This window comes from Lonchura striata, chromosome 7 (genome assembly GCF_050655825.1).
Source record: "Lonchura striata isolate lonStrDom1 chromosome 7, ASM5065582v1, whole genome shotgun sequence".
Taxonomy (NCBI): domain Eukaryota; kingdom Metazoa; phylum Chordata; class Aves; order Passeriformes; family Estrildidae; genus Lonchura; species Lonchura striata.
In genome coordinates this window covers 37,010,728-37,038,674 of record NC_140709.1, presented here as the reverse complement: position 1 = coordinate 37,038,674, position 27,947 = coordinate 37,010,728, and the positions used below count along the sequence as shown (strand labels likewise).

General features: G+C 51.1%; 1 protein-coding gene across 14 annotated transcripts; it reads right to left on the bottom strand.

Moving 5' to 3' along the window:
* Positions 1 to 388: 388 nt before the first annotated feature.
* Positions 389 to 27,017, bottom strand: LOC116183113 (aryl hydrocarbon receptor-like). 14 transcript variants are annotated; one of them, XR_014956619.1, is made up of 13 exons: positions 26,886 to 27,011; positions 26,623 to 26,810; positions 16,412 to 16,518; positions 12,998 to 13,087; positions 12,060 to 12,183; positions 11,687 to 11,817; positions 10,883 to 11,085; positions 10,687 to 10,796; positions 10,281 to 10,422; positions 8,170 to 9,916; positions 3,987 to 6,637; positions 2,490 to 2,614; positions 389 to 1,902 (listed from the first exon to the last, which is right to left on the bottom strand). XR_014956619.1 is itself a non-coding variant. In XM_085584670.1 (11 exons), the coding sequence occupies exons 1-11, from the start codon at positions 26,924 to 26,926 to the stop codon at positions 8,080 to 8,082; spliced, it is 2,859 nt and encodes a 952-aa protein (XP_085440796.1). In that variant the 5' UTR covers positions 26,927 to 27,017; the 3' UTR covers positions 7,046 to 8,079. The 14 variants fall into 14 exon arrangements, 6 of the variants coding, with proteins under 6 accessions (XP_085440796.1, XP_085440797.1, XP_085440793.1 ...); XR_014956616.1 differs by having other exon boundaries at positions 389 to 2,614; positions 3,987 to 4,086; positions 4,743 to 6,637; XR_014956618.1 differs by having other exon boundaries at positions 389 to 2,611; positions 3,987 to 4,086; positions 4,743 to 6,637.
* Between the last annotated feature and the right edge of the window lie 930 nt (positions 27,018 to 27,947).

The following is a 27,947-nucleotide window of genomic DNA, read 5'->3' as shown; positions in this document are numbered from 1 at the left end:
CTGGACAGGGAAATTATTTTCACTTCTCATATTCCAATTAACTTATGAGCACTCAGCAGGATTCATGGTTTTGCAAAATTCAGAAGGATGCTTTTGGTCATTAAGGATATGCTTTGAGGTTATGAAAGTTGAAGTTCAGAAGGACATATGTGGTCCTCACAGTTGTGATGTTAACTTGTGTGCGGCTCTCGGGGGTCACTTGTGGCTGTCCCCCGCCCTTCCCCAGCCCCCCGGGACCCCGGCTAGCTGTCCCCTCCGGGGCCGGGGTTTTCCGTGGTCCCGCTGCCCTGGGCTTACCAGGCAGCGTCTGGGTTGGCACGGTCCGAGCTCCGGCGCTGCCTCAGTCGCCGCTAGGATTTGGGATAAAGAGACCAAGAGAGACCAATGGTATGCTTGTCCAGAGAGGTTGTATTGCCTGAAGTGTTGCAGGGACCAAAGGCCCCGGGCTATTGCCCAGATACAGTTTTATACAGCAAAATTAAGAGATAAGGTCTTAAACAATAGAGACAGTGTCCAGCTAAGGCACATCAGAACCACCCCAGGGGCCAGGTCCAATGCGAACTGCTCAGGGGTGGGGAGAAGGGGGTCTACAGAGGAATGCTGAAGCAAAACTTTCCCGAAACAATGGAGCATACAGAAATGTATCTTTTCCTCAGTTTCCCATTCCCAAGGCCTTTCTAAAACAATGGGGCATACAGAAATGTATCTTTTCCTCAGTTTTCCATTCCCAAGGCCTTTCTAAAACCCTTCCTCCACACTACCATGCCAGCATGATAGCAACACTTGTGCACATCCCATGGAGCACAAAAACATGCACACCCAAGGAGTTTTAAGGCTTCCAGCTTGCTCTTTTTCCCCAGCCACTTTTAGATAGGCTCTGTAGTTCTGAGCACTTTATCTTCTACCTAAGCAAAGTCCCTTCCCTTCAAAAGGAAGATTAATTCAATTCCAAAGACATCAGACCTCCCTTTCAACCCAAAACCCACAAATGGACTTGGCATAATTCCTTTTGCTGTCTCCAAAAATGCTCAGGGTTTGGTTTCCTGGTGTTTCTATGCAGCCAAGTGAGCTGTTAGCACCTGGAGAGCTGATCCTAGAGTGACACAGCTGAGTTCCAGCAACTGTCCCAGCACACTGGGAAATGTCCCCAGCCCTGATGATTAGGATAACCAGGAGGAAGAGCAGAAGCAAGGGGATATCCAATGGCACTAGGAGTGTCCAGAACACACCACACTGAGGCTCTTCCTCAGGGCAGGCAAATCTCCTTCTCCAGGGATGTCACAGGCACTTGGGCTCCCCAACTCCATCCCAGAGAGAACACCCAGAAGCCAGACAGGATGTAGAGACCTCCTCTGTGTTTTGCCCTTTTGCAAAAAGGCATTTTTTGCTCTGTGCCCTCTGCTCTGCTTAATTGATTCTCTGCCATCTCCAGCAAACAAATTGTTCCCGTCTCATTCATAATGTGCTCCAAATAAAGTGTGTTTCTGCCTGAGTGAATGCCCTTCGGGTGTACTTTAAATTGTTACAGTGCATAAGGCTTCCCTGAAATCTGTATTTTTACAGTGCTTACTCTCCACAATGGCCCCTGGAGCCACACTTAATTTATTTCAAGGCATGTGGACACTTCCTAAAACAACCAGGCTAGGAAAGCAAAGCTTGCTTTAAACCAGGCCCTTTCCATCCTCCTTTTTCCTCCCAGACCAGCTGGGTTTTCCTTTTCCATCCTTGAAATAAAGAAGCAAACCAAACTCCCAAGAGTGTGTGTTGATCCAGCTCTGAGAACCCACCAAAGCAAAGCACTGTCCAGTTGAAACTGGGCAAGGGCTCAAATCCTTGTAGGTATGAGGACTAGCAGCTAATCCAACCCAGTCTTGCTGCTTGAGGAGCATTAGAACACAGGACCTAGAAGATAGCATATCGGGGAGGTTGAAGCCATGCAGAGCAAGTAGCCAATGTTTCCAGGAGATATGATCCTTGTAATTTACTACAGACCAAATGATGCTACAGAAATACTGCTGGAGGAGCAGCCCTGCTGATGAACAGGAAGGAGCTCAGATTAAAGTTTCTTTGCAGCCTCCTCATGTATTTCCAGGACACAGACCCAAACAAAGCAGGAGAGAGAGCTCCTATGTTTTTATGGGATAGTTTTAGGAAGCAAGGAACCTCTCTGCAGAGGGAGGCATGGATCCAAATGCTCCAGTTTTGTCTTAAAATCTGCATATTATGGAGGGGGAGAAAACCCCCAAACCAAACAGCCAAGCCCAAGGTTTAGAGCCCCTTCCCAGGAGGCCCAAAGTGGGCAGCAAGACACAAAAAGGGAGCAGTGTAAAAGTCTTTCCCTTTGATTGATGCTGGCAGGTTCTCACCACGTGGTCCCGCCTTCCTCAGAGCCAGCAAGGGCAGATTTAGAGCATGGGTTTGGCAGGGTATTGCAAAAGCTGGGATCAGAACTGCATCTCAGCTGGAGACTAAAATAACTATGAGATTACCTCCACAGAAGCACACCCAGCATGGATAATGCTCAGCCTGTTCCTCTCCCAGCTTGCCACAGCCTTGCCTGGCCTCCCTTCCATGTTTCTTCAAAGCCTCCTTCGCCGCAGGAGCTTCAGTCCTGCTGAGGGGAAAGAGAAGGCTGAGCTTCCCCTGTCTCACAGGGGCTGCTCTGCAAGGGCCCCTCTCCACACTGGGCTGCCCAGCTCAATCCACCTTTGAGCCCCTCCATGTGTGCAGAACTCCTCCCACTTGTCTGATCCTTCCAGTCTCTGCTCTCTGCAGAGTAATCCCAGCTACTGATAGTGCAGAGGGCCAAGGTGCACATGGGTTTTCTTCTCCCTCAAGAGCTCCCTTCCCCTTGTGTGGCCAGGCCACCATCAGCCTAGGCTGGGATTTTTGATACTGAAGGTATTTCAAACTCAAGCCAAACATCCTGTGATGAGGCAGCAAGCTCAGAAGTGCAAACTGTTCTTGGGCAAGCTTGAAAAAGACATTTCCTCCTCTGGAGAGCCAAACACCATAAATGGCTGCAACAGCTGGGGCTGAAACCCAGCACCAGTACAGAACACTGTGTAAGGTAGATGTGACACTTGGTCCACTTGTTCAGCTTGGAAATCTTCCTAGATGCATTTGAGAGTTTAGCAATCACTTGAGGGTTTAGCAGCCACAGCTGGCCAGGAAAAGGGGAATTAAGGACCGGGAAGGATGGCAAAATTTAAAGCAGAGATGGGACACCATGACACCAAACAGCCCTGGAACATTCCTCTGATCAGTGGAAAGACATCTGGGAGACATCGGCAATGTAGTAACAATGGTACATCTGTTAGCAAGGACAGGAGTCCCCGCAGCTGCAGAGCAGCAGCCCCTGTTTCAGGAGAAGGGACAGGGATATGTCAGCAGAAGATGAGGAACATAAAATATAAACCTTTCTAAACCCATCAAGGAAACTGAAGTAAGTTCCAGTGTAAAATAATTACATGGGAGCTAAAAACACTTATTTTAAAGCCTTCCAGTGCCTAAAAAGGCTTGAAGAGAGCTGGAGAGGGACTTTGGACAAGGGCCTGGAATTAGGACAAGGGGGAATGGCTTCCCACTGCCAGACGGCAGGGTTAGATGGAATATTGGGAAGAAATCCTGCCTGGGAGGGTGGGCAGGCCCTGGCACAGGGTGCCCAGAGCAGCTGTGGCTGTCCCTGGATCCCTGGAAGTGTCCAAGGCCAGGTTGAACATTGGAGCTTGGAGCAACCTGGGATAGTGGAAGATAGCCCACAGCAGGGTAGGGACTGGATGAGCCTTAAGGTTCCAACCTGAACCATTCTGTGAGTCTGAGATTTCACATTAGATTTGAGATTATTTTTTGAGGCACACACATTTATCAAACAACACAGAAAGTTTCAGCCCATTCATATCAAAGTGTCCTAGGTCCAGAAAGTAACAACGATATTGATATCTGATGATGATACCACCAACAGCAATGCCATTATTCCAAAGTACCTGCTAGCCATGCGCTGGTCCTTCACCCCAGGATGATGGTTGATGTGCTTCATCGTTCTTTAGATCTTTCCAGACAGGCTTGTAAAGTCTTTGGACTTGTCTAAAAGATACACAAATATATTTTTTGGGCAAGTGACTGCTATCTAAAGTCCATTGTACTTGAAAACCATGGGTACAGAAGGCTGTATAGATGGCCACTCAACTCTGCAGTGGGCGTTCCAATAGTGATGTTTTGAAGTGTCCCCCATTAAGAGATTCTATGATTTGTCCAAATTGGGTTTTTTTTAATTATTTAAACAAAGGTTGTGGAAGGCCATGAGTTGCACTCCCTTCCATGTCAGGGTGAGAAATTGAAGCTTTTTCCCAGGGTTCCCCATTCTCTCATGTAAATCTGGCCTTGTCACTTAAACAGTACCCACCCCCATGTTCTGAAAAACTCTGCATCCTCTGTCTACCCATTGGCCTCTGTCTAGAACCACTTCCCTCTCCATTCCCCACTGGTTGTGGCTGTGTCATCCCATCCCAGCTCCTCCCTTCTTCCCTAACCCCATTGGTTTGTTCATACCTTAACCCCTCCTACCCTTCCCTGGTTATATACCTTGTCCCCTCCCCAGCTCGGGTCTTGGTGCCTTGTGCTCCTGGGAGGGGGGGCTGGCATCCTCTCTCTCTGTGCCTTCTTGGTACGGAGACCCTTCAACTGCGGTTGTGGGCCTTCCTGCCTGTCCTACCCTCCACGTAACTTGTATCCCACCTTACCTGGACTTTCTGCCATTCCTCAAGTCAAAAGCCCTCCTTCTCTTGCTGGTCGAGCGTGACTGTATTCCATCTGGGGCTGAGTGTAAGGTGGGCTGGGGGAGCTGGCTGTCCGGGCCAGGAGGGGATCGCTCTCAGGAAGGCAGTCACCCCAACAGCACCTGCCCAGGGGTTCCCACACAAGGTGAAATGCATCTCAGCTATTCTGCAGGAACACACTGGTTAATTCTACACCTGCTGTCCCAGGTGTCCCCAGCCACGCTGCAGCACCTGTCCATGGCTCTCCTCTGGCCCAGAGCAGGAGCTCAGCATGGCTCTGGCACTGAGGAGCAGCCAGCAAACAGGACACGGGCTGTTCACAGGTGTGAACAAACACCACCTCCCCACATGCTCCTTCATCTCTATTTAATACAGCAGGAGCCATCACAGCACGTTCTGCTCTACGGCCCACAGCTCCTGCCCCCATCTATAATGGATGGTGCACAGAGGTGGGGTAGGCAAACACCAGGCTGAGCTTCTAGAGAAATATTTACCTTGCTCTCTGCTGTCCTGGGACCTAGGGAGACATCCTGGCCTCCATGATGCCAGCTGGGGACTGGTGCTTTGAGCCTCACGGATGCAGCCAATATCAGATGTCACCTCTTCCAGCTGGCTCAAGACAGGAGCCCACTTTTGCTGCAGGCTGTGTCTCACAGGCCCTTATCCTGGCTGGCATTTAGGAACAGAGCAGGTAGGAATGGAAAGGGAAAAGAGGCAAACTATAAATGCCCTCTGCTCTCCTCCTGCTGCCCCTCCATACATGCATGCTGCAAGGAGCATCATAGCTCTTCCTGCATGGAGCTGAGCCCACAGCTACACAAACACCCCCAAACCCAAGCACATTGTGGCATTATCAGAACTGTCCTTTGCAGGGCCAGGACTTCAGTGATCCTTCCAACTCAGAATATTCTATGATTCTGCATGTCTCCAAACTCTTTCCTCACACCTTCCTTGGCCTCATTCAGCTCTCGGGGATTAATCTGCCTCATGGGACTGTGCTCCCTCCAGATAGGCAAACCAGAGCACAAATGCACAGCAGCCCACTCCCCTTTCTAACCATCACAGCTCAGGGCAGGCTGCAGACGCTGGGGTGATGAACAGAGGCATCTCCCTTGCTCCAGAAGGAAGTTTTTTCCTTCAGCCAGGCTCCCTGGGCCAGCCTGGTGTGTCAAGAATCAATGTCATGAGGCCCAGGGGAAGACAGGCAGCTGCTGCCATGAGGATGGGCATGAATTATGGATTTGCCTGCCTGCTTTGGGAGCAGAGAACACCTCCCTCCACAGAAATGATGTCTTGTGCTCCACAAGCCTCACAGACACAGAGCTGAACAAATCCACACTGTGCTCACTAAAACAGAGCCCTGGTGACACAGCCAGAAGGGGTGAAGTCTTCCTGAGGTCACCTGGGCTGCAGGGAAGCTCGTGGTGCTGTGGAGATGGCATGGCAAGGAAGAGGAGAAAGCCATCAGGGCAGCTGGTCAGGGAATGGTTCCCCACACATTCAGGACCTGGCTCAAGGAGGAAGTCTGGCAGTGGTCAGGTTGTACTCAGCATCTGGGACTCAGATGAAAGTCAACAAGCTGCAGCCCCAGGGATGCCCTGGTCCCATCCCTCCATCCCCCTCAGCACAGCTGGTGCTGCCCAGAGCCAATTCCTCTGAAGGAACAGGGATGAAAAAGCAGAGTAGGGCACAGAAACCATAAAAAATCAAACACTCCCAGCATATCTCCGTAAAAAAATTCAGAAATGTTACAAAACTGCCTTGTTTTGCTAAGGAAAAGCAGGTGCCATGTAGGAGTGGCAATGTTGGAAAATTCAGCATTCAGAGCAAACAAACGTGTTTTTTTTCTAGTTTCCAGGCTGAAAAACAAAAGTGCAGGGGAAAAGAATCAGCTAATTTGTCTTAAAAGATGTTTTCTATTACAAACTAGAAACTACACATAGACACTTTATAAATACACATACTTTATATTTCAGTGTATCTACATGCACCTTTATGTATGTATATATTACTATAATATATAAATATTGCACTTTTTTTTAAACACCCTTCTCTGTCAGATTTCTCAATCCTTTTCAAACATCCATGACAGGAGCTAGCAGGTGGACTGTGCATCCCAAAGGCTCCAAGTGCTCCTTAGAATCTCTTCCAATCCAACTCATTGTGTCTCAGGTCACTAGTGGCAAGGCCTGAGCTCCAATGCTGCAGCTAGCAAACCCTGACAAGCTCCAGATTGGGAAGAGACACAACCAGCAAGGGAAACATCAGGGAGGATCTCCAAAACATTTATTGAAAAAAAAAACCAATAGCAATTCACATTAATCCAAAGCTGGACAAGCAGGAAGAGGGATGAGCTTTGTCAGGTTTCTTAAAGGGTCACCGTGTTTCTGGTCTTTGAACAACCTTTTCATCCCATTCCACAGGATGCTGCTTTGGGAAGGTAAGAGGCTGTTTTTTCCTTCCACCAGAGTGGCATAAAATAAATATGTCAACTCATATGGGTTGTCAACACACATATGGGCTGTGGGGTTTTTTTTCCCCATGGGAAGATATCACTTAATTAAGTAGCATTATACTTGCTTTCTCTATCTTATTGAAACTTCTGGTTTTTAACTGAAAACTTAGAGACTTGAAGTCTGAGAGTACCTGAAAGGCCAGCACTCAGAGAAAACCAGTTTAGCAGCCAATCTTGGCATGTCTTATTCAGTACAGCAAAGCCCAGGGTGTTTTGCTACAGAAGCTCTAACCTGGATCCCAAACACTGGGAACACCTTGGACACTGGGAAAGCTGGGGTAGGGAAGGACCAGAGCAACACAAGAACACCACAAAGGGCTCATTTTCCTTATTAAACAGGCAATACCTGTACAACATGGCCACAGCCACAGGTGCTTGGCTGGGTACCAGAGGTGAGAACATTTTCTGTATCTTTCTTTAGGACAGGCTTTCATGAGGCTGATATCCATGCTGGATCATGCATGTAAATACAAAGCTTTGGTGAAGCTTTGGATACACTCAAAGGCTGACTAGCAACCACAGCTCAGCCTGCTCCAGCACCCTGGGAAATCTACCTTCCAGCCCTGCTGCTGTTCCTCCCCACACCAGGGACACCAACACAGGAACAGCTCAAGGAGCAGGATGGTGAGAGATTGAGGAAAAAAACCCAGGGTTTTTTTTGCCAAAGCAACCAACATCAATTGCACTGGCAGGATGTGCACAGCAGTAAGGAAGGTTTGTTTATATGCAGCTTGAATGTAGCTCCTTCCCCAGGGAAAAGTCCTGCCTTGTCCATTCCTGTCTCTCCTAGAGATGGAAGTCCCTCCTGGAGGTGTGAGGGGGATCTGGCAGCACTTCTGCCTGGGGCTGAGGCTGGCAGGGCTGTGCCAGGCTTACCCCCAGCACTGGATGGTCTTGGGGCAGTCCCATGGGAGAGCTTGGCAAACCACAGCCGCTGTGGGGCTAGGAGAGAGAGAGAGAACAGTGGTGAGGTGCTTTGCAGAGGGTTATTAGCACTGGCTGGACAAATTCCCAGCACAGAAAACACTGAGCCCCAGACTGGTGCAAGGCCCTTACCCTGTGCCTGCCCTCCTGGCTCCACGCAGAGCCATGTGTCCCATAGGAATTCAGTGTCTCCAGAGGGCTGCTGACACTCCCAAAGAGCCCTGCAGCTGAGCTGGGGGAAGAGTGCTGAGGCACTGAAAGAACAGGGCTCAGCTGCTTTTCGGGAATAAGCTGGTAAAAAGGGGGAAAAAACCTGGGGTATGGAGCCATCTCTTCCCAGGGGTCCCCAGTGCTGGCAGCATCCATGCTGCAGAATCTGTTCAGGTTAAAATGCTGTGGGGGCACGCCAGCCCCGGGGCCCAAACAGCCCTGGGGATGGGAGATCATGTCTTTGCTGAAGCCATAAATGCCAGGCTGAGCTGGAGACCGCAGGAGTGGGCAAACATAGTCCTGCCATGGGCTGGGGTGTGGAGAAGAGCTGGGGCTGTGGCCACATACCCCGTCCATCAGCAAGTGATGGTGCTTTGGCTGGCTGGGTGGCGCCACATGGTCCTGGCACTGGTTGGGCAGGGAGAAGGACTGTTGGATATCCTCTTGGAGGGGCTGCACGGCTGAAAAGTCTCCCTGCAGCTGCTGAGCCCTGGGTCGCTCCTGTGGGCAGGGAGCTCCCAGGGCTGAGCTGGGGGCCCTGTGCCATGGGGCATCCTGTGCTGGCTGGAAGGAATAGAGCATAGTCTCCTCCCCAGCTGGTCTCCACTGGGAGCCACTGGACAGCTCTTCCTGCTCAGCCAGCTCTGGGAGCAGCCCTGACACAACACTGAGGGGCTGCTCCCACAGCAGGGTGGGGGGCTGGGCCAGGGCAGTGCTGGGCTGCCCTGCACACTCTTCCAGGTGGCACATCAAGTCCTTGTTCTCTGTGTGGCACGGAGCAATGCCTCCCTGTGGGCTGGGGACCATGTCTGGCAGGGGACAGACCTGCTGCCCTCTCTCATGCCCATCCACTGGAGGGCTGGGGATGCAGGAGAGAATCTGGTTGCTGGCCAGGCTGTTGTTCAGGGATGAGGACTGGTCTGGGTCCATACTGACCATCACCATTTTCTCATCCAGCAGCAGGAGCTTCAAGTCTTCATCATTCAAGTCCAGGCCCTCCAAAGCACTGAAGATCTTGTTGGAACAGCTCTGGTCACTCTTAATTGAGAGCAGGTCCATGGTGGTCAAGAGAGGGTCCTCCTGCTGCAAATCCAACAGCTTCTCTTGGAGACTGTTACCCACTGAAGAAGCTGGAGCTGTGCCCACACTCCAGGCATCCCCTCCTGCACCTGGCAAGGACACACCCTCAAGCTGGAAAGTGCTGCTGAAGGAAGGGTTTGGAATGGGAGCTGAGTGGGAGGTGTACACCGCCTTGTCCTGTTGCATCACAGCACCCAGCAGAGACCTGGGGTCAATGTCATTCTTCTGGGAGCACCCTAAGTGGCTGCAGGGGGGCTTCTTGGAATTGCTGGGTTTCCCTTTGCTCTGGAAAAGGTCGGGGAAGCCTGGGAGAGGGTGAGAACTTTGGTATAGAAGTGCCTCTCCTGTAGCAAAGGTGAAGGGAAGATGCATGGACCGCTTCCGAAGGTGCTCTCCTCCTTCTTCGTCTCTGCAGGGCAGGAAGAGAACGGAAGAGAACACTGTGGCTGACATGCACAAATCCACCACAGAAGTGCTTCTGCAAAGGGCAATTGTGATCCCTGCAAGCCAAAGTCCCTTTGCTACATCCAGCATGCATTCACACAAATACACTCACACAAAAACTAAGCAACTGCAGCATAACTGAGCATCACCCCTATTGAGGGGTGGCCTTGCAGACAGGGATGTGGCTGAACAGCACCAAGCACAGAATCCCACAGCTGCTCCTTTCAAAGGCACAAGCAGCAATGACAAATCCAGCACCCTGCCCTGCTCAGGACATCCCAGAGCCATAGAGAAAGCCAAGCTGTGCCCATGCCAGCCCCAGCACGTACATGAGGGGTCTCTGTGTGACCACGATGTACTCGGGTTTGCCATTCTTGTAGACGAGCCGGGCGTTGGCCTGCACCCACTTCCAGCAGTTGTCCTTGGTCAGCAGCCGGAACACTGTCAGGCCACTCTCCCCTGTCTTCATCACTGCCGGGAGGAAGCACCAGTGCTGTCACCATGGCACACTGCTCTTTCCAACTGGAAACAGCAGCAGCATGGTTGGCAGGCACAGGGGACACCATGCAGCAGAACACCCCTCACTGCACTCCACACCAAGCTCCCTGTAGTGACAGGAGCAGCACAGCAAAGCATCCTGTGGGAAAGAGCCACTGGGCTAGACAGAGCAGCCAACAGAGCTGCCCCAGTCCCAGCCCACTCATCAGCACAAGTGACCAGGAAGGGGACTCTTACTCCTGACGTGGTTCTCAGCACAGTACAGCATGTCAGCAGCATGGACAAACTGGTAACCAGTGCCACACATCCGCAGCTCCGCCTCAGTGTAGCCCAGGACAATCTTCCCCCTGTGAGACACAGAGAGCACACGCAGCTTAAAGGCAAGGCTGGGGGGGGATGTCAGGAATGGAGCGCTGAAAGCTCTGCTGCTTACTTGGCATCACATGCCAAGGGGGTGAAGTCCAGCTTGTGCTTGGTCCTGAAGATCATGTTCTTGGTTCGGATCTGCAGGATGGACAAGGGCTGCAGGGGTGTGGAGATGGCGAACAGAGCGAGCTGGGGGGGCAGGACAGAGCCATCTTCAGACCTTTCATTCTGCCCATGAAGGAATTTCAGCCTGCCTTGAAGGTTCAAAGCCTGGGAAGAGAAGAAAAGCTCAGTGCCATTCAGAAAAGTGAGAAGGAAGAGAGCTGCATGGAAAGGGAGACATCTGTGTACAGAGTTGGTGTGAATAGAATCATCAAATGACAGCATGGTTTGGGTTTGGAATGACCTTAAGGATCATCTCGTTCCAATCCCCCTGCCATGGGCCAGGACACCTTCCACTATCCTAGGTTTCTCTACACCCCATCCAACCTGGCCTTGGACACTTCCAGGGATGGGGCAAGCGACAGCTTCCCTGGACACCCTGTGCTCTCCAGTGCAAAGAGGAGGAGGGATGACCACCACCTACTTGATTTTAAGACATGCTTTTAACAGAAAAACCAAGCAAAACATGGGAGAAAAGCATTTGATTATTCAAGATTCAGCTTTTCTGAGAAGAAAGGAACAAAATGCACAGGGAGAGACTGTAGGTACAGACCAAACCTATGAAAAACGGGGGAAGTCTCTTGCTGAGACAGGCAAGTGCTGCACATGGCAGAAAGGAGCACAGGATCTTCCAGGGGGTGGTTTCAGAGGTGGTATGAACCTCTGTGGTGAGCCTGCTCCTCTCCTGCTGTGGAGGATCTGTACTCACCAGGAAGCCAGAGGAATTATCCAGGAGGCAGCGAAAGCGGCACACAAAGCTCCTCTCCAGGAAGGAGGAGTTTTCTGTGAGCAGCTGATCCGGCTTGTAGATGACAGCCGAAGAGCTCAGACTCTTCCCTGCTGGGTAAGAGAAGGACTGAAAGAATCAAGTAACGATTCACCCCAGCGAGGGTTGGAGGTCCCCGGCACTGGGCACTGCAGCAGTTTGCAGAGCACAGCAACAGAAACTGGGGGGAAAAGCCACATTTGGATGAAGCCGTGGCCTGAGCCACATTGGTGCAAGTGGTGACAGTGAGCTGGCCTCCCAGAATCCCTGGGGAACCACATACCTCGTGCCACCCAGGATGGCAGCCTGCCTTTACCTGCTGGAGAAAGCTCACCCTCGGGAGTGTGTGGTGCGTCCAGGGCCCAGTGGAGATTGCGCCTGAACTCCGGCTGATCCTCAGTGTGGATCAGCTCAAAGACGCTCTGGTGTATGACATCTGTCTAGAGGGGACACACCATCTGTAAGCTCTGCAGCCTGTCCCCAGTGCCAGTTTTCATGTCCCACCTGGGAACAGCCCTTGGCTAAAGGAAGTTGGAATCTTTCCCCCAGAACTGATGTTGGTGGGAACAGACAGCATATCTTAAAGAACCCCCTACCCATGCTGATTTCCTCCCCTGAGAAGCCTAAAGAGCCAATACAGCTTCCCTCTGACATTCCCAGAACTCAAAATCCTAGTGCTGACTTAAGAAATGAGATGAAAGCAAGGATTTGGGAACAAAACAGCAGCAAGGACACTGCATCACTAGATAATCTGCAAGAGAACAATGCCCTGGGACTTGCTCCCTGTGCCCAGGTGGACAGGTCTCATCTACCCCAGGTGTTGGGGACAGACAGCTGTGTGTGGGTGACATCAAACCATAGTAGCTGAAGGACTGCAGGCAAGTTCCACTTCCCTGTGTATATGATCTAGTGTCCTCCAGGTTACCTGGGTGCCCAAAGTGCTGGAGCCTTGCGGGATTTTCCAGGATTTGAGGGGGCGCCCCAGGCAAACTGGGCAAGGAACCCCAGACATCTCACCATGGCCATTAACTCCATGAAGACCCATCAACATGGCTGCTGATGAAGTCCCTTGTCACCTACCAGTGACCACATCAGGCAATAGAGGGTTCAAATTCCCAAGACCAAGGAAAAGCCCCAAACAACTCCCTGAGACCGTGTGATCCCTGCAGAACCTCCTCCCTGCAGGGAACTTGGGGCTATTCTCCACCACCAAGGGAAAACTGGCTCTCCACAGCAAGTCAGAGTCTCACCAACCTGATGAAATCCCAGATAGTCCTGTATCGTATGTGAGGAGTAAAATATCAGTCCTTCTGATGTCACCACCAGCACGAAGCCATTGAGTGCCTGCAGGAGAGAGGAGATCAGCAGGTACAGGCCATGATCACTTCATTTTTACAGTAGGACACTGGGCACCCAAAGCCTGGCTAAGCAGGCAGCTGAGCCACCACATATGGCCTCTCTGAGCTCATGCATCTCTTCCACACAGCTGCCTGGGAATATCCTAATCCAGACTAAAGGAAAATTGTGCTTCCATGCTGGGAGCATTCACTCAGACTCAGCTTTGCACATTCATCCTCATCCTGTGCAGGGAGCAGATAAAAGCCTCTGAACTTCCTGCAGTATGAAAGTGGACACCATCAGGAACAGGTCTATTCTGGTGGAGATGAGCCTTTCCAACAGCCTTGAGGGCCTTGGCAGCCATGTGTGGCCATCCCAGCTTCCAGAGGAGTGGCCTGGAGATGGACCATGGAATACCTGGACTGTTCATGGCAAGGAAGGTGCTGTCTCTGCTGCCTGTTTCCTCCTTAAGGTGACCAGTGCTGAAAGGGCCTTAACCAGTGGAAAAGCCAAAAGCTAAAGCATAAGGGTTTGGATTTGAAATTGCAGCAAAAACAATCTGATTTCTGAAAAGCCAGTTTGTTCCAAAGCAGCAGGGAATTCAGGTTAAGACTGGTGCCTGAACTTGGGGGAAAACTACAAAATCCCTGAGTGACCCCAGATCAGCTTTTCCTTTCAGTCAATACATCGCAGAATTATTTAGGTCGGAGAATCCCTCTAAGATCATCACCTCCAAGATCACTTACTCTGGAACACTACCTGTTTCATGCAGACCCCACACTCCTTAAGTTGAATACTGTGCTCTGTTTTCACAAAATAAATACCCAAAGCTGTTGTGCCTGTGTGGATTTGAAGTCCTAAACCCTCCCCACAGAAAAGAGCAAATGCAGCCATCAATCTCAAGTTTCCATTGCATTTTTAATGTTACACACTTAGACATTTCACAGTTCAGTGGCCTTTCCATCCACTCCTCAAGATCCAGAATTGCAAAGCCAATATTCAAGGGAGCACTGGGCTTCCTGGCAGGAATAGGCTGAGCTGATCATAGCCTCTGTCTTACTCAAGAGGGGCTCATCGCTACTGGTTTCATAAACTTGGGAAGTAACTTGGGTGTTTTCCCTGATCTAAAAACCCCACAGCTGGCAGGACAGGACACATGAGAAGGGACCAGGGTGCTGGATGACAGTGTCCTTTACACCTGCAGAAGACTAGAAGGGGCAGAGGAGCTTTCCTACTAGTTTGGGAGTGTAGCTCCTTTCCAGGAGCCCTGGCTTTCCATCCCTGCTCTCTGGCAGCAGGCAGGAACCCACAGGCAGAATACTGCTGACACAGGCACTGACAGGATCCAGGGAAGCACCCTCAAGTGCCACAGGCACAGCACCAACCCCTGTAAGTCTCTGTGGCATAGAGCCCAGGGCATTGGAGACCTTGTCATCCCACTGCCAGGGCTGAGAGTAGCCTCAGAGCAGGGGGCTCCCTGAGCCCCTGAGTGATGTCTGAGTGTCAGACATCACTCTGTGGCTCAGTGTCCCCAATTCTGAAAATCCCGAGTCACCCAGCAACTTCAAGCCCGTGGTGCTACCCAAGGAGCAAAGGCAGTGAAACCCTATGAAAATCATTGGTTTACCTTCCCAGAAGCAAAAGAGCTTTCACTACCCTGCCACCACCATGTGACCACTTCTCCCTAAGGGGAATAGATCCTGATGAGGACACTAACAGCACGAAGCAGGACACCTCTGGAAGGCAGGGCTCCTGTAGTGTGGGCCCTGTGGCTTCTCAGAGCCAAAACCATCCTGTACCACTAACCTGGCAGCGAAGCCACAGTAGCCAGCCCTGGCCTGCTTCCCTCACTTCATAATGTACAGACATAATCATTAATTAGGGCCTGGCGTGTAGTCCCAGCCAAGTCCAGCTATTGTTGCTGTCAACTCCCGTTTCATTGTCCAGGTCAGAGTTTCTCCCCCCTCTCCTTCCCTTTATTCCAGGCACAAACGCTCTCTGTATTTACTGGGGTTGATCTCAGTGTGTGGGAATCTGCTGCATAGGTTAATTAGTGCTGCCAAATGCACTTTAACCCTTTGAGCAGCTACAGAGGAAGAGAGGGGAAGAATCAGAGCAGACCAAGAAACAAATGAAGTTTGGCCATCAGATGTGACCAACCAGGTGGAAGTATGTTTATAAGTATGGAGGAATGTTTCCTTGTGGGGTACAGAGACAGATTCTGAGCTCCTGCCACATGCAAGGTCACACAGATAGACCCTGAGAGAGCTGAACCAGCTTTTCAGACCCAATTTGGTACCTCTAAAAGGATGGTGCCCAACTGTGAGAGGAGCTGATGAACAGGACATCAACGCTCAGCAAGCCCTGCTGAGCAGTTTTGTTATATCCTGAGGGAAAACCCTCAGGTTGCTGGTTATTAACCAGGCTGGCTTTAGCACTTCTCCCCCTAGACACAGAGATCCTCAGTTCTCAGGCAGGACAGTAATTATACTTTGTACTGAGTGAGAGCTTGGATGGGAGCTGGGGCTGCCCAGCATGCTCAGCCTGTGCTGGAGGACAGCCAGGCAGGCAGGGGACAGTGCCACAACCTGTGCCCAGGTGCCAGGCAGGGGACAGCAGACCTGTGTCCTTGCAGGACCTCGTGCTGCCAGAGCATGGCCTCTTCCCATTCTCTGCACAACTGAGGACATAAGGTGACCTCCTGGCACCTCTGAACGAACCATGTCAGCTGCAGCACCACCAGCCTTGTCTCCAGCATCACCAAAGAAGACCACTAGGGAAAACAGAGCTCCTGGGATACACCCACCTACCCTGTGTTTAAGGGATGAGCACATGGCCCATCAGCACCTGTGTGCTCAGTGTAACACATCACCTCCTCAAAATCAGGGGAGACTCTCATCACCAGCGTTTGGACAGTAGCCTCGAGTCAGGATCAGTGTGCCCATGTCAAAAACTACACTCAATCACCTCGCTCAGTTTGGTTCTCATGTTACACTTTTGGCACACTTAGACATGAGGGCGGAGAAGCAGAAAATATGAATTACCATGCTCAGAAACCTAAACAAGATGTTCCTTACATATGCACTATTTAAAAATGACAACTTTTCCCAGGAATAATGGGAAAAGCAGGGAAGAAGCAACAGTTTCTGCCCTAGTGACCTTTGGAGGTCTTAAACTTCCGCCCAGTAGAAGCACAGTGAGCTACACCATATGAGATCACAAATCACCTGCTATGACTGAAAGAACAGCCTGGTTTTGGAATACAACTCAAAGGAGCTGGAAGAGGGACAAGAGGAAGATCCTGTGAAGGCATTTGTGAGGAGCACTAACCTGTAGGAGCAGCTCACCCTCTGGAATCACTGCTGAGGCCAGAGCTGGTCCAGTGCTACAGGATGGGTCCCTCTGGGCTTCTTTGGCACCAGGATTCTTCAGAGCAACTGTACCAAGAAAAGGGAAGGGACATCAGTGCTGCAGGAACATACTGCCACAACAGCCGGAATGCTGCAAGCTGAACAGTGCAGGGGAAGCTACCATGCAGTCACAGCCCTTTGCTTCACCCCTCACAAGAGTTGATTTGAACAAAATGTTTCCCCACCCCTCAAACACCCTCAACTGTTTCAGTCTGGGTTTTTTTCCCCCCCACTCCTTTTGCCCCCCTTTTAATAACCTGTAAGTAAAAAGCAGTTAAAGCCAGGGATCCTTAAAGCAGGTAGGCATCAGAATCATAATCATTAAAGTTGGGGAAAGATCACAGGGCCAAGCCATTCCCCAGCACTGCCACCAAACCATGTGCCCAAGTGCAACATCCACAGGTCTTCTGAACACTTCCCGGGACAGTGAATCCATTGTTGCCCTGGGCAGCCTGGTCTAATGCTTGACTTCTTTTGTGAGGAAATTTTTCCCAATACCCAAACTAAACCTGCCCCGGCACAGCTTGAGCCATTTCCTCTTGTCCTGTTCCTTGGTCCCAGGAAGCAGTGCCCAGCCCCCACCTGTCAGGGAGTTGTGGCAAACAGAAAGGTCCCTTCTGAGCCTCCTTTTCTCCAGGCTGATCCCCTTTCCCAGCTTCCTCAGCTGCTCTCCTCAGATCTGTGCTCCAGACACTTTCCCAGCTCTGTTCCCTTCACGGGACATGCTCCAGCCCCTCAATGTCTTTCTTGTTGGAAGGGGCCCAAATTTAACACAGGATTCAAGGTGTGGCCTCAGCAATGCTCAGCACAGGTGACAGTCACTGCCCTGGCCTTGTGGCCACACCATGGCCTTCCTGACCACCTGGGCACATGCTGGCAAACAGCAGCAGAAGTCTGCCCTACACAGGAGGCATTGCAGCAAATCCCAGGATCAGGAATGTGCCATTTTGAAGGACACAGCTCAGTCAGTGATGTCTCGTTACAGTTCAGCAATACAGTAGGTTTACTCAACCAAATTAAGGCAAGCCACGGCTCACAGTGGGAGAAAAAACAACATAGAAAACTCACGGATCCAGACACAGACACCCAAGATCTAATAGTGGTTCATGCACAATCCACATGCATGAGGGAATCTGTCACTCAGCTAAACTGAAGGGTGTGCCTGTCAATTTTTTTCTGTACTCCCCAAAAGAAAGGTTCCTGGGGATATTTTGGTGTGGATAAAAATTAAAGGGTAAGAGGACAACAAGCCTGTGCATGACAGGCATGTCCAGAGGACAGAGGAGCTCCCAGGAAAGCTGGGAAGCCTCTTGCCAGCACCATGAGGACTGAGGACAGCATTCAGTTGCTGGTAAACCTGCTGTTCCCACTGGGATCCAGGAGGAAAGGTGTGAAACACCAGCTGCAGCACAGTGGCCTGCCAGCACACCAACGGAGCCGGAGCTCTCTTGGATCTCCTTTGCCAGGTCCTGGACAGCAGGAGGGCTGCCAAGCTCAGAGGCTATGGGAGCATCAAGTGAACCCTGGAAGCAATTGGACAGCAAATCAGGAGACAACAGCCACCAGCACATAAACAAAGCCAGGCTCTGTAACAGGCTCTGCTTTTCCTGTGCTTTGTTAAAGCAGCTGCTGAAACTCAGCTCCTCCATCTGCAGGGAATTGATCCTGAAGTATCTCAGATGCTGCAAAAAGCAGATGTTCCAGAGTCAGGCTTTGGGAATTAAGTTTTTCCACCAGGCACAGGACCATCCCAAAGATCGACTTTGCTCCATAACCAAAGGCAAAGCACAGTCCAGTTATAATACTTACAGAAAAACACCTGATACAGCAGCAATCCCACTGCTTTTGGGAGCTCTGAAGAATTCCCCAAGCTCAGCCTGCACAGACTATTTTAGGAGCCAGCCAGGCATTGGCTGACACCAGGTCTAAGGTTACAGCACATGTTTATACAACTGTGGGTCAGGCCTGAGCCAGCTGGGGTGGACACGCACAGGCTGCTGTGGTCTCATGCTTTCCCACCCCAAGGGACCACTCGGGGTCCCCTGTCCAGATTGGAGCCTGCATAAAATCTTGGAGAGGGACAGGCCATGAGGCAGAACAGCATGAGAGAGGCCACAACACCCAGGCAGGGCCCTGTGGTGTGGATGGAGCAGGTTTGTGCCAGCCACCTTCCAGCAACTCGCTTTTCTGGTCGCTAGGAGCAAAATGAGGGAGCTATGAATTATTAAAGGTCTCCAGTCCTCCTCCGTGAGCTCCCAGCCTGCTGCGCTGGAGGTGAGAGAGAAAAATAAACCTGGCTGACAGGAGAGCAGCTAAAGGTGCTGCCCTCTGCTCAAGGCTCTGGTTTAATGGTTTGGTATTGCCCCTGCAAATAGAAATCTTGATCTCAACTGCTGCCTAAAACCAGGCTTTACTATCAGCATCTGGATTGTGGAGCCAAAGGAAACACATTATCAGCAGAGAACAGGGCGCTGTCCTCTGTGGGGATGTCTGCCACCAAACAGGATCCAACCACCAGGGTGTGAGGGATAAATCAGAATTCCAGGGGAGGCCCCCGCATGAAGTTCACCAAACAGTGCCTTTTCCACCCAAGCCACCCAAGGATCCCCAAAGAGGACAGGCTCGTGGCTGTGGCCACACCAGGCTGGCATCCTGCCCGGTGTCCCCCAGCCTTGTGTGTCCATAAATAGCCCTGTGCAGCCCCTGGAGTCAGCAATTCAGCAGAACTGTCACAGCACATCAGACTGATGGAGCAGAACGAGCCAGGGAACTGCCACATCCCCCCTGCTGCGTGCATCCTGCCTGGAGCTGGGCACCAGGAAAGGCAGGATACACTCCAGGCACAGCGCACTCCTTCACCTAGGTCACCAAGACCAGGTGTGGCCTTTGCCCTTGCTGCACAACTGGGGACAGGCACTTGCAAGGAAAAAAGAGAATGAAAAGGGTAGAAGTGGCTTTTCCGGGGCTGCCTCCCTCTGGCCACCAGTGTCATCTTTGTTGCTGAAGGTGAGAAAGGTGAGAAGCTGGTCACCTGTGAGGCTTACACAACTTTCATGCAATTTCTTCCAAGAAACAGCTCCTGCCAGGCCCTGCAGGCTATTTGGCCACAAAAAGCCTTTTAGCTGAGAGGAAGAAACTCTCTCGCGTCTCTGGGGAACAAGGTTCCTGACCACACCTGCCTCCCCACACAATGCTCCCTGCCCTGTGGTCATCCTCACACACAGTGCTCACCAGCTCTCTGCTGCCTGGCCTCGTGCTGTCACCAGGCAAGCAGGACGGGTGACAGGGGTGGGTTTTCTCCCTCCATCTCCAGGTGCTTCCCAGCCTGGGAATCTGTTTCATGTGGTGCTGCAGGGACACCTTGCTACCTACCAAGTTTGACAGTGAACTCCTGAACCAGCCAGGGCTTTGTAGACCTGAGAAATCTCTGACGCACAAACAGGAATTAACATTTTTGAGAGGTTATCTCCCAGGCCAGGGCTTTGTAGACCTGAGAAATCTCTGCAGCACAAACAGGAATTAACATTTTTGAGAGGTTATCTCCCAGGCCCCTTCCCTCCACAAAGCAAAACCTCGTGGTGGGAGCAGGGTTTCCATCAGCCATTGACTGCAAAGGAGAAAAATTAAACAACTCAATCCCAAACCTGCTCCAGGTGTTGAAGAAGGAAACCAAACTGCTTCCTGACTCTTCAAGAGCTGCAGGAAAGGGCTGGGCCATCTGCATGGCCACTGTCAGTCTGAGCAGGTCATAGAGAAGGGACAGAGAAGGATTTTGGTATTGGTGCTCCCTACAAGCCTTCTGCCAAACAGCTCAGCATGTGTAAGCCACTCTGGGGGAAGGATTGATTGATTTCTTAACAAAACTGCCTTTTATCCACCTCTCTCTTTCTGTCATTTGTGCCAATCCCCTGAAGAACTGGTCTTACCTCACAGTAAAGTCTCTACCCCCACGAGTGGATCTCCAGATTTCACTTTCCGATCCACTTCTCCAGCTTCTCCTTGCTCATGGGCAGAGGGACCTGCAGCTCTGCTGCTCAGTACATCCTCCTCACATCAAATAACCCCTCAATATTGCTTTCTCCTACATTTTATTGTTAGCAAGAGAGAATATATTGGAAGTTTAGAAAACATAATGTAAATGGCGAGGGAAATGGGCAGAGATTTGCTGACACCAGGCCACAGAGCCATCTTTTCCCTGCCTTGCTGAACCATCAGTTGGGTTCTTATCAGTGCTGTTCAGAGCCCATTTTCCAGCCACCGGCAAATACTTCCTTTCTATTTGTTAATTCATAATGGATACCATGGTTTTACTTAACTTTGTACCTGCCACAGCTTCCTGTTGGCAAAAAATTCATTAAACAGATGCATTATTTATCCCTGCCTGAATGGTATGGATGCCCTGCTTTCTAAGAACACTCATTAATAATGGATGGCCTCTTAAAAGATCTCACTGCAATTTTAGAAGCAAGGAGGCCTTGATTACATGTAGCTTTTGGTTGTGTCAATTGGGTCTCAAAGGGAGAAGCATGAGCAGGAGTTTAAACAAGGACAAAAATGACCTGCCAGATTTTCCTTCTTCCTGCAGCATCACCAACTGTTCGAACCCTCTCTCTCCCACTGCTCCTCCCTCAGGAGCTTTAGTGTCTATCATAGAACAGTTTGGGTTGGAAGGGACTTTAAACACCACCTGGTTCCACGCCTCTACTGTGGACAGGGACACCTTCCACTAGACCAGGAAGGATCATCCCAGCCCAAAGCCTCAGCCTGGAGTTCCTTCCCAGTCCTGCTCCTCCACCTGCCTTTGCAGGAGCCCTGAGACAGCCCAGCTGCTCTAGGCAGCAGAGCAGGCAACCCCAGGAGCCCACTGTGAACCCCAGGGAGCTACAACAGCTTCCCAGCAGCTGCTTTCCTGAGAGTCAGGGAAAAACACTTGGCAAGGAAAGCACACAGCAGGAAAACTCTCTACCTAAGGAAGTCACAATAATTCTCCACCTTAAACTGCTCCTCCAAGGTCAGCTCATTACCCAGGCAATTAAAAGAGCACAGTGATCACAGGACCAGGTTTTGTTTTTCTTAAACCAGCCCTTAGGCTTCACTGCTACAGCTCTCTGCTGTGCTTGACAAACAGCTCAGGAGGAGGGAAGGCACACAAGTGATGAACAGCATTAGTCCCATGCATCCCCCCATTGCAAGCCCTCATCCCTAAGCAGAGATTTCAGGGGCACAGTCATATAGCCTATAATAATGATATAATTAAATACACTTTTCCAGTCTGACTTGACTGCAGCTCAGGCACTTTTTGGGCCACCACAGCTCCAGCGATAACAATTTGGGTTCATATCACAGTTCAAAGGGTAAGGGTCAGTCTGGAGGCTGCACATTGATCCTACAGCAGGTACCAATGATTTTAAGAGGACTCTGGGAAAATCCCTAAGCCCCCAACATCCACAAGCATGATATGTTTTAAAGATACATGGGACAGAAAAACTGCTTAAGTTTTGGATATATGACCTTAAGCTTCCAAATGGAAGAGATCCATGCAGAGCTCAAACCCACAAAGAGCTCAGAACAACTCTCTGACCCACAATCACAGACTATGCAGCCAACAAGCCAAAAGTTTCTAAGGCCACAACACATGCCATGTTTCTGCCTCTCCTTCCAGCCAGTGATGCACCTGAGGTGCCCAGAGAGCCAGGCAGGATGCTGCACACAGGCAGAGGTGCATCTGCATCTCTGAGGATTCCTACTTCGAGGCAGGGTTAGCCCATTGCTATGGGGTTCAAACATGCAGCTCCTGGCACCATGGACAGACCTCTTCCTGTAGCTCATAAACCCTAGACTTGATCCAGAACATCGAAAGGAATCCCACAGATGAATCACTGAACATCAGGCACAGGTCTGTGACAGGCATAGGGCACCCTGGGGACAGCCAGCTGGCACCCAGCAGGGGCTACATTCACACACCAGAAGGGCCAGTCTTGCTATAGGATGGGAAGCACAGCTCAGATGACCGTCCCAGCACTCTGCAGGAACAAACTGTGAGAGACACTTCTCTAAAGTGAGCCCCTTGACCACTGTGACATCTGCCAGTTGGCCTCCCACCAGGAGTTTAAGTGGCCCATGATACACAGATGGCACCCAACAGACACGTGAGAAGGTGCCTTTGAGGCATCTTCATTTTTTGATGAGAAATCCTCTCACAGAGCAAGACAGCAAACCTTCCCCTGGAGCATCTGTTCTTGTTTCCTCCCCCTTTCCAGAGGGTGAAGGAGGTGGAAGAGACAGGGACCCCTCCTCCCCTCCCAGGAGCATTTGCTGGGCCCTCTTGCTCCAAGAGGGAGGGATTAGAGGGGAGCAGCCCGGCCAGGCACCACTGGGATAAGCTGCTGGCACACAGCTGGTGTGACATGCTGTACACCCCCTGGAGTGGTGGCACGGCCACCGACAGCAGTAGATGGGCTAGGGGACAGGGAGGTGCCCTGCAGCACAGTCCTACCTCTGCCAAATGCCATGGGCTGAAAGAGCCTCCAGCAGAGCAGGGAGGAAGGTCAAGGCAGTGAATGATAATTAAAAATACCTGTTCACCGAGGCAGATAAGAAACAAAGCATTTGGAAGGACTGCTGTAGGGGAAGAAACCTGGATGGGAAAGGAGGACATAGAAGCTTTTAAATCAGCTGCTACTGGTGTTTGGATAGGACCCTCAGCTCCTTTTGGCCCTTCTGGTCCAGGTGCTGAGTTCTGGTCAGTGCTGCTTCTCCAGCAGGATGGATGTCAGATGGGCTGGATACCCTGCTCCCTGGCAGGACACCTCTCCCAGTGTCTCCATCCCTCCCATAATCCTGCTCTCCTCCTATGCTCACCTCTTTCATGGCAAGGAAGCACTTGTGTGAACTTGGGATTGCAAAATCAGGCAGTGAGGGAAGGGAAAGGCACTTGGAAACCTCACAGAAGACAGTGGTGCTGCCCCATCACAAAGGGAGCCTCTCCCAACTGTCATGGATCAGGAGGAGACCTTGGCTGAGATCCCTCCTCCCCCAGAGCTACTGAACACAGCTGGCATTGAGCTGCTTCCTGCTTTGTTAAACTGGAGAGATTTGAGTGGGAAAAAATGGAATGGAATCAGTCCACAAACACAACCAGGATGCTCTTGTCTGTTGCTCTTCCAAAGCCCTGAAGAAAGCCAGAACCAGGGCGGCAGAAGAGCCACCAACACAGCACATCAGCCCAAGGAAGGGTTTTTGTTTGTGTAAATAACCCTGCTCAGCCAAGGCAGTGCTTGATGGTCGCTAAACCACTCCACAGATTAAACAACAGAACACTGAGCAGCAGCAGCCTAAAATCCTGTCACTGAACTGCAGGCCTTTAGCCAGGCAGAGAGGCAGCAGGGACAGCTTTCCTTTGGGCTATATAAAGAACAAAAATCCTCACGTCCTCAGGAAAAACACACCCTTATAACAATCAAAGACTTTTAAGCCCAAACAATCTTCCCTACATATCATATGCATAAATTGAGATGGCAAAGTAACATTATGTTCATTATTAAACCGATTAATAATTAACAAATCAATAATTATTTATTTATTCTGGCAGGGGATGGGCTGGCATAAACCTGCTGGGTGAACTGCTGTCAGCGATCATGGGCAGCACCTGAGACCTGCTCCAGCTGTTTCTCCTCACAATCCACGGCAGCACATCCCAGATTTTGTCCTTGCTTTCCCAGTCTTCTTTTAGGGGGCACTCAAGCAGTGTGGATAGATAAATAAATAAAAGTCACTTAAAATAAATTATTTTGTTGATAAGCTTGCCCAGCATTCCATTTAAGGATTCTTTTAAAATTAGTATTAAGCATCACAAAGGACTCAGCGACTCAGCTCGGTCTGCAATCGCTATTTGCATCTGAAAGGTTGCAGCTCTCTCTCCTTCCCTGCCACACCTGCCTCAGAGCCACCCCACAGCTTCGGACAAACTGGAAATCGGTGTCATGGAATTCAACCAGATCAAACGACGTGGAGGAGGGTGGTGGGAAGGACCCAAAACAAATAAGACAATCTCAGAACAGTAAATTTCCTGATGACCATAGATGTGGCCATTCCTCTCCCAGCTCACCCACTTGCCAGTCCTATAATCGAGGTTAAAAGAGAGTGGAAAGGGCGGGGGGGGCAGGGAAGGAAAGCATTGAATTTATTTAATGAGAAATTGCAGTGACTCTGTGGCTTGAAAACGCAGTATTTTCAAGCCACTGCTACTCCACCAGGAAAATCCAAGGATACCTCAATGCCCTCCTGAGGGCTCCTCTTAATCACAGCGTGGCAGAACGGTTCCCGAAAATAAAAGATTCCCAAAAATAAAAGGCTTCCAGATCAACTGCAAGCACATCACTGCTTACTGCTCACTGCCAGCACCGCGAGCCTATCGGAACAGAGGGGGGAAAAAAGTCACTTCCACGGGAAACTCCCCAGCCGGGACACACAAGGCTCTGCCTCAACCTTCCCGCATAAACCAGAATATTTTACTTCAGGAGAACCCACAAACAAAATTAACTTCACCCCTCCAGATCCCTCTGATCCCATGGCAGGGTCAAACACAGCCCCAGCCTGGCAGCTGGAGACGGCACAGCAATAAAATGTGCGCTAGAAAAGGTGGAAAAGCAATTCTAGAGGAAAGAAACCAAAATTCTGAGGGGTAAGAAGATTAAATTCTAGGGCAGGTAAAGAACAAATATTCAGGGGAAGGGGAAAACAAAATTCCAGGGGGGCACGGCAAAATTCCAGAGGCGTCAAGACAGGAAAGAAACAAAATACGAGGGGGTAACACCCACCATAATTTTGTTATGTATAGTAAATATAATTTGCGCCATTCCTTGTATGAAATATGTAATATTGGATGCTTGTTAAATCATGCCCGTTGTATTAGTCCGTCCCCCCCCCCCCACTTTTGCCGGCGAGACTGAGTGTATATTGGAAACTGATTTACAAGTAAAAGATGTGGGAGATGGGCCATCATCGGTGCTGATCGTCCGAGATGGATATCATGGAAATCCTCAGACAGATCCATGTGAATGCAGCCTTCCCGTAACTCTCATCAAGAATTCAACTACTCCGGACATTGAATTATTTCTCCTCATCACCAAAAAAAGAAAATATTATTAACCTATAGACTCTGAATAGAAGAAAAGACTAACTGCTCAAATCTTGGCCTCAGGCGGAATTTTCCCTATAAAAACTGCTTGTGCCAGGATGGAGGGGTGGGCATAGGAGAAAACCTCTGCTGAGGCTGACTCCTTGTTGCACACCCAGGGTCGATCCCGGGCTCGGCTCTGTCCTTTCCGTGTGGCTGGCTAGACAGAATTTGACCGCAAATAAAATTATTTTTATTTTTAATCTGGCTGAATAAATTCTCATTTATAACAATTTGAAGTAGAAAAAATAAAGTAGGGTGGGAGGGAGCCCCAAAATCCAAGGGGAGTGGGGAGGGGAGAAACCAAACCCAAAACTCGAGGACAAAAAAACCCAACCCAACAGCAAAATTGGAGGGGGAGAGAGAAATACCACAAAATTCGTGGCGGAAGGAAGGAATTAATTTCAAAGGGAAACAAAACAAAAAAAAAAATAAAAACAAAAACCAAACAAAAAAAATGCCGCTGTTAAAACACACAAGCATTCGAGGGTGGAGAACTCACACACTTCAAGTGGGGGAAACCCGTCAAAATTCGAGAAGAGAAAAAAAATCCCGAAAAATTCGAGGCGGGATCGACACGAAACTCCTGAAAGTGCGGAGGAAACCCCAAACATTCTACGGGTGAAAGAAAGCACTGTTCTGGGAGGGAGAGAAAACATGTTTTCGGTGAGGGAGACCTCATGAAACTCTAGGGAACAAAACAAACAAACCCAAAAAAACAAACCGCCCACCACTAGAAATTCTAAGTGAAAACCAGTATGTGAAGGAAAACAAAACCACGAAGCGTTCTGGAGAGAGTGCGGGGGAAAGGAATTGCCGAAGGGCGCAACAACACCCCGGGAGGGAGCGCCGCAGCCGCGGGAGCGGGCAGCGGTGAGGGAGGAGGTGGCCAGCACACAATTCCAGGCTGGAACTGCGAGCATGGAAGCGGCGGGAACGCGCCCATCCCTTACCGCCCAAGAAGCTCCTGGCGCGCAGGAAGCCGGCGCTGAGGCGGAGCACCGAGAGCTTGTCCAGCCCGGCCAGCACGTCGGGCGGGAAGGGCAGCAGCCCTGCCAGCCGCTCCAGCTCCCGGTTCAGCCGCGCCCGGTGCCGCTTGGACGGGTTGGAGTCGCCGCCTTCGGCCGGGCCCGGCCGCGTCCTGCCGGGCACAGCCGCGTTACCGGGGAAGGGGGATACCCCTCAGCCCTTTCCCAGCCCTCTCGCCCTCACTCACGCCCGCGGCACCGGCTTCCTCCGCCTGCGCCCCGCGTACATGGCCGGGCCGACAGCGGCCGAGCGCCGCTCCCTCAGGGCGAGAGGCAGCGAGAGCGGGAACGGCCCGCCCCCGGCGAGGGGGGAGACGGCGATGGACGGGATCTGGGGCTGCGGGGGGCGACGGATGGCGATAGAGGGGTTTGGGGGCTGAAGGGGGAGCTGCTGGGGAGGAAGGATAGTAGGGAGGAGGGACACGGGGGGTTAATGAGGAAGCGAAGGGGAGCGAAGGAGGATTTGGGGCCCGGCCTCTGGCCAAGCTCCTGAGCTAGTGACTCCTCCTCTGCCCCCAGGCTGAGCAGAGCTTCCTCCCACTGCTGCAGCTCTGTGCTGTCCACATTTAGGGTCTGGCAGACGTTTGCATCCACCTCACTCTTCTCAAAGAGGGATTCGATGTCTCCTTTGTACACCAGATGTGTGCTGGCCTGCACCCACAGCCAGCTGCCCCTCTTGGTCAGGAGCCAGAACACTGTCAACCCACTCTCCCCTGTCTTCATCACTGGGGCAGGGACACAAAAAAAGTGCCACAGACAGAGCTCCTCCACAGAGGCAGACAAATGACACATGCAAGATGCTACAAGGTTGAGTATCACCTCGTGGCTGTGCTAGGGGGGCAGGAGATGCAGTGTGCCATCTCTCTGCCAGCTCCCCGAGCTCATCCAGGAGGAAGAGTCTTTGTCACAACTGCTCCAGCCCCAGGACAGACAGCACCAAGGAGCAATAGTACAGCCAGAGCCTTGAGGGACCCCACAGACATCCCCCCAACAGCCCCTCAGCACTCACTTCTCACGTGGTGCTCTGCGCAGTGCATCACGTCAGCTGTATGAACAAACTGGTATCCCAACCCCCTCCTGCACAGCTCCACTTCCGTGTATCCCAGGACAACCTTCCCCCTGGAATCAGCACAGGAATGCAGTGACACCAGGAATGCATCCCCCACAGTTGCACCCCATTGGCCAGACCCCCACTTTGGGTGGTGCAACGCTCCACCCTGGGCTGAGCTGCATCCCCTGTTCCACAAACC

Coding starts and splice junctions, on each gene's coding strand:
- LOC116183113 (XM_085584670.1), bottom strand. CDS start 26,926: ATGTACGCGGGGCGCAGGCGGAGGAAGCCGGTGCCGCGGGC. Junction 13,088..16,411: donor AGGGTGAGCTGCTCCTACAG/GTTAGTGCTCCT, acceptor TCTCTCCTGCAG/GCACTCAATGGCTTCGTGCT. Junction 9,917..10,280: donor GTCACACAGAGACCCCTCAT/GTACGTGCTGGG, acceptor CCTGCCCTGCAG/AGACGAAGAAGGAGGAGAGC.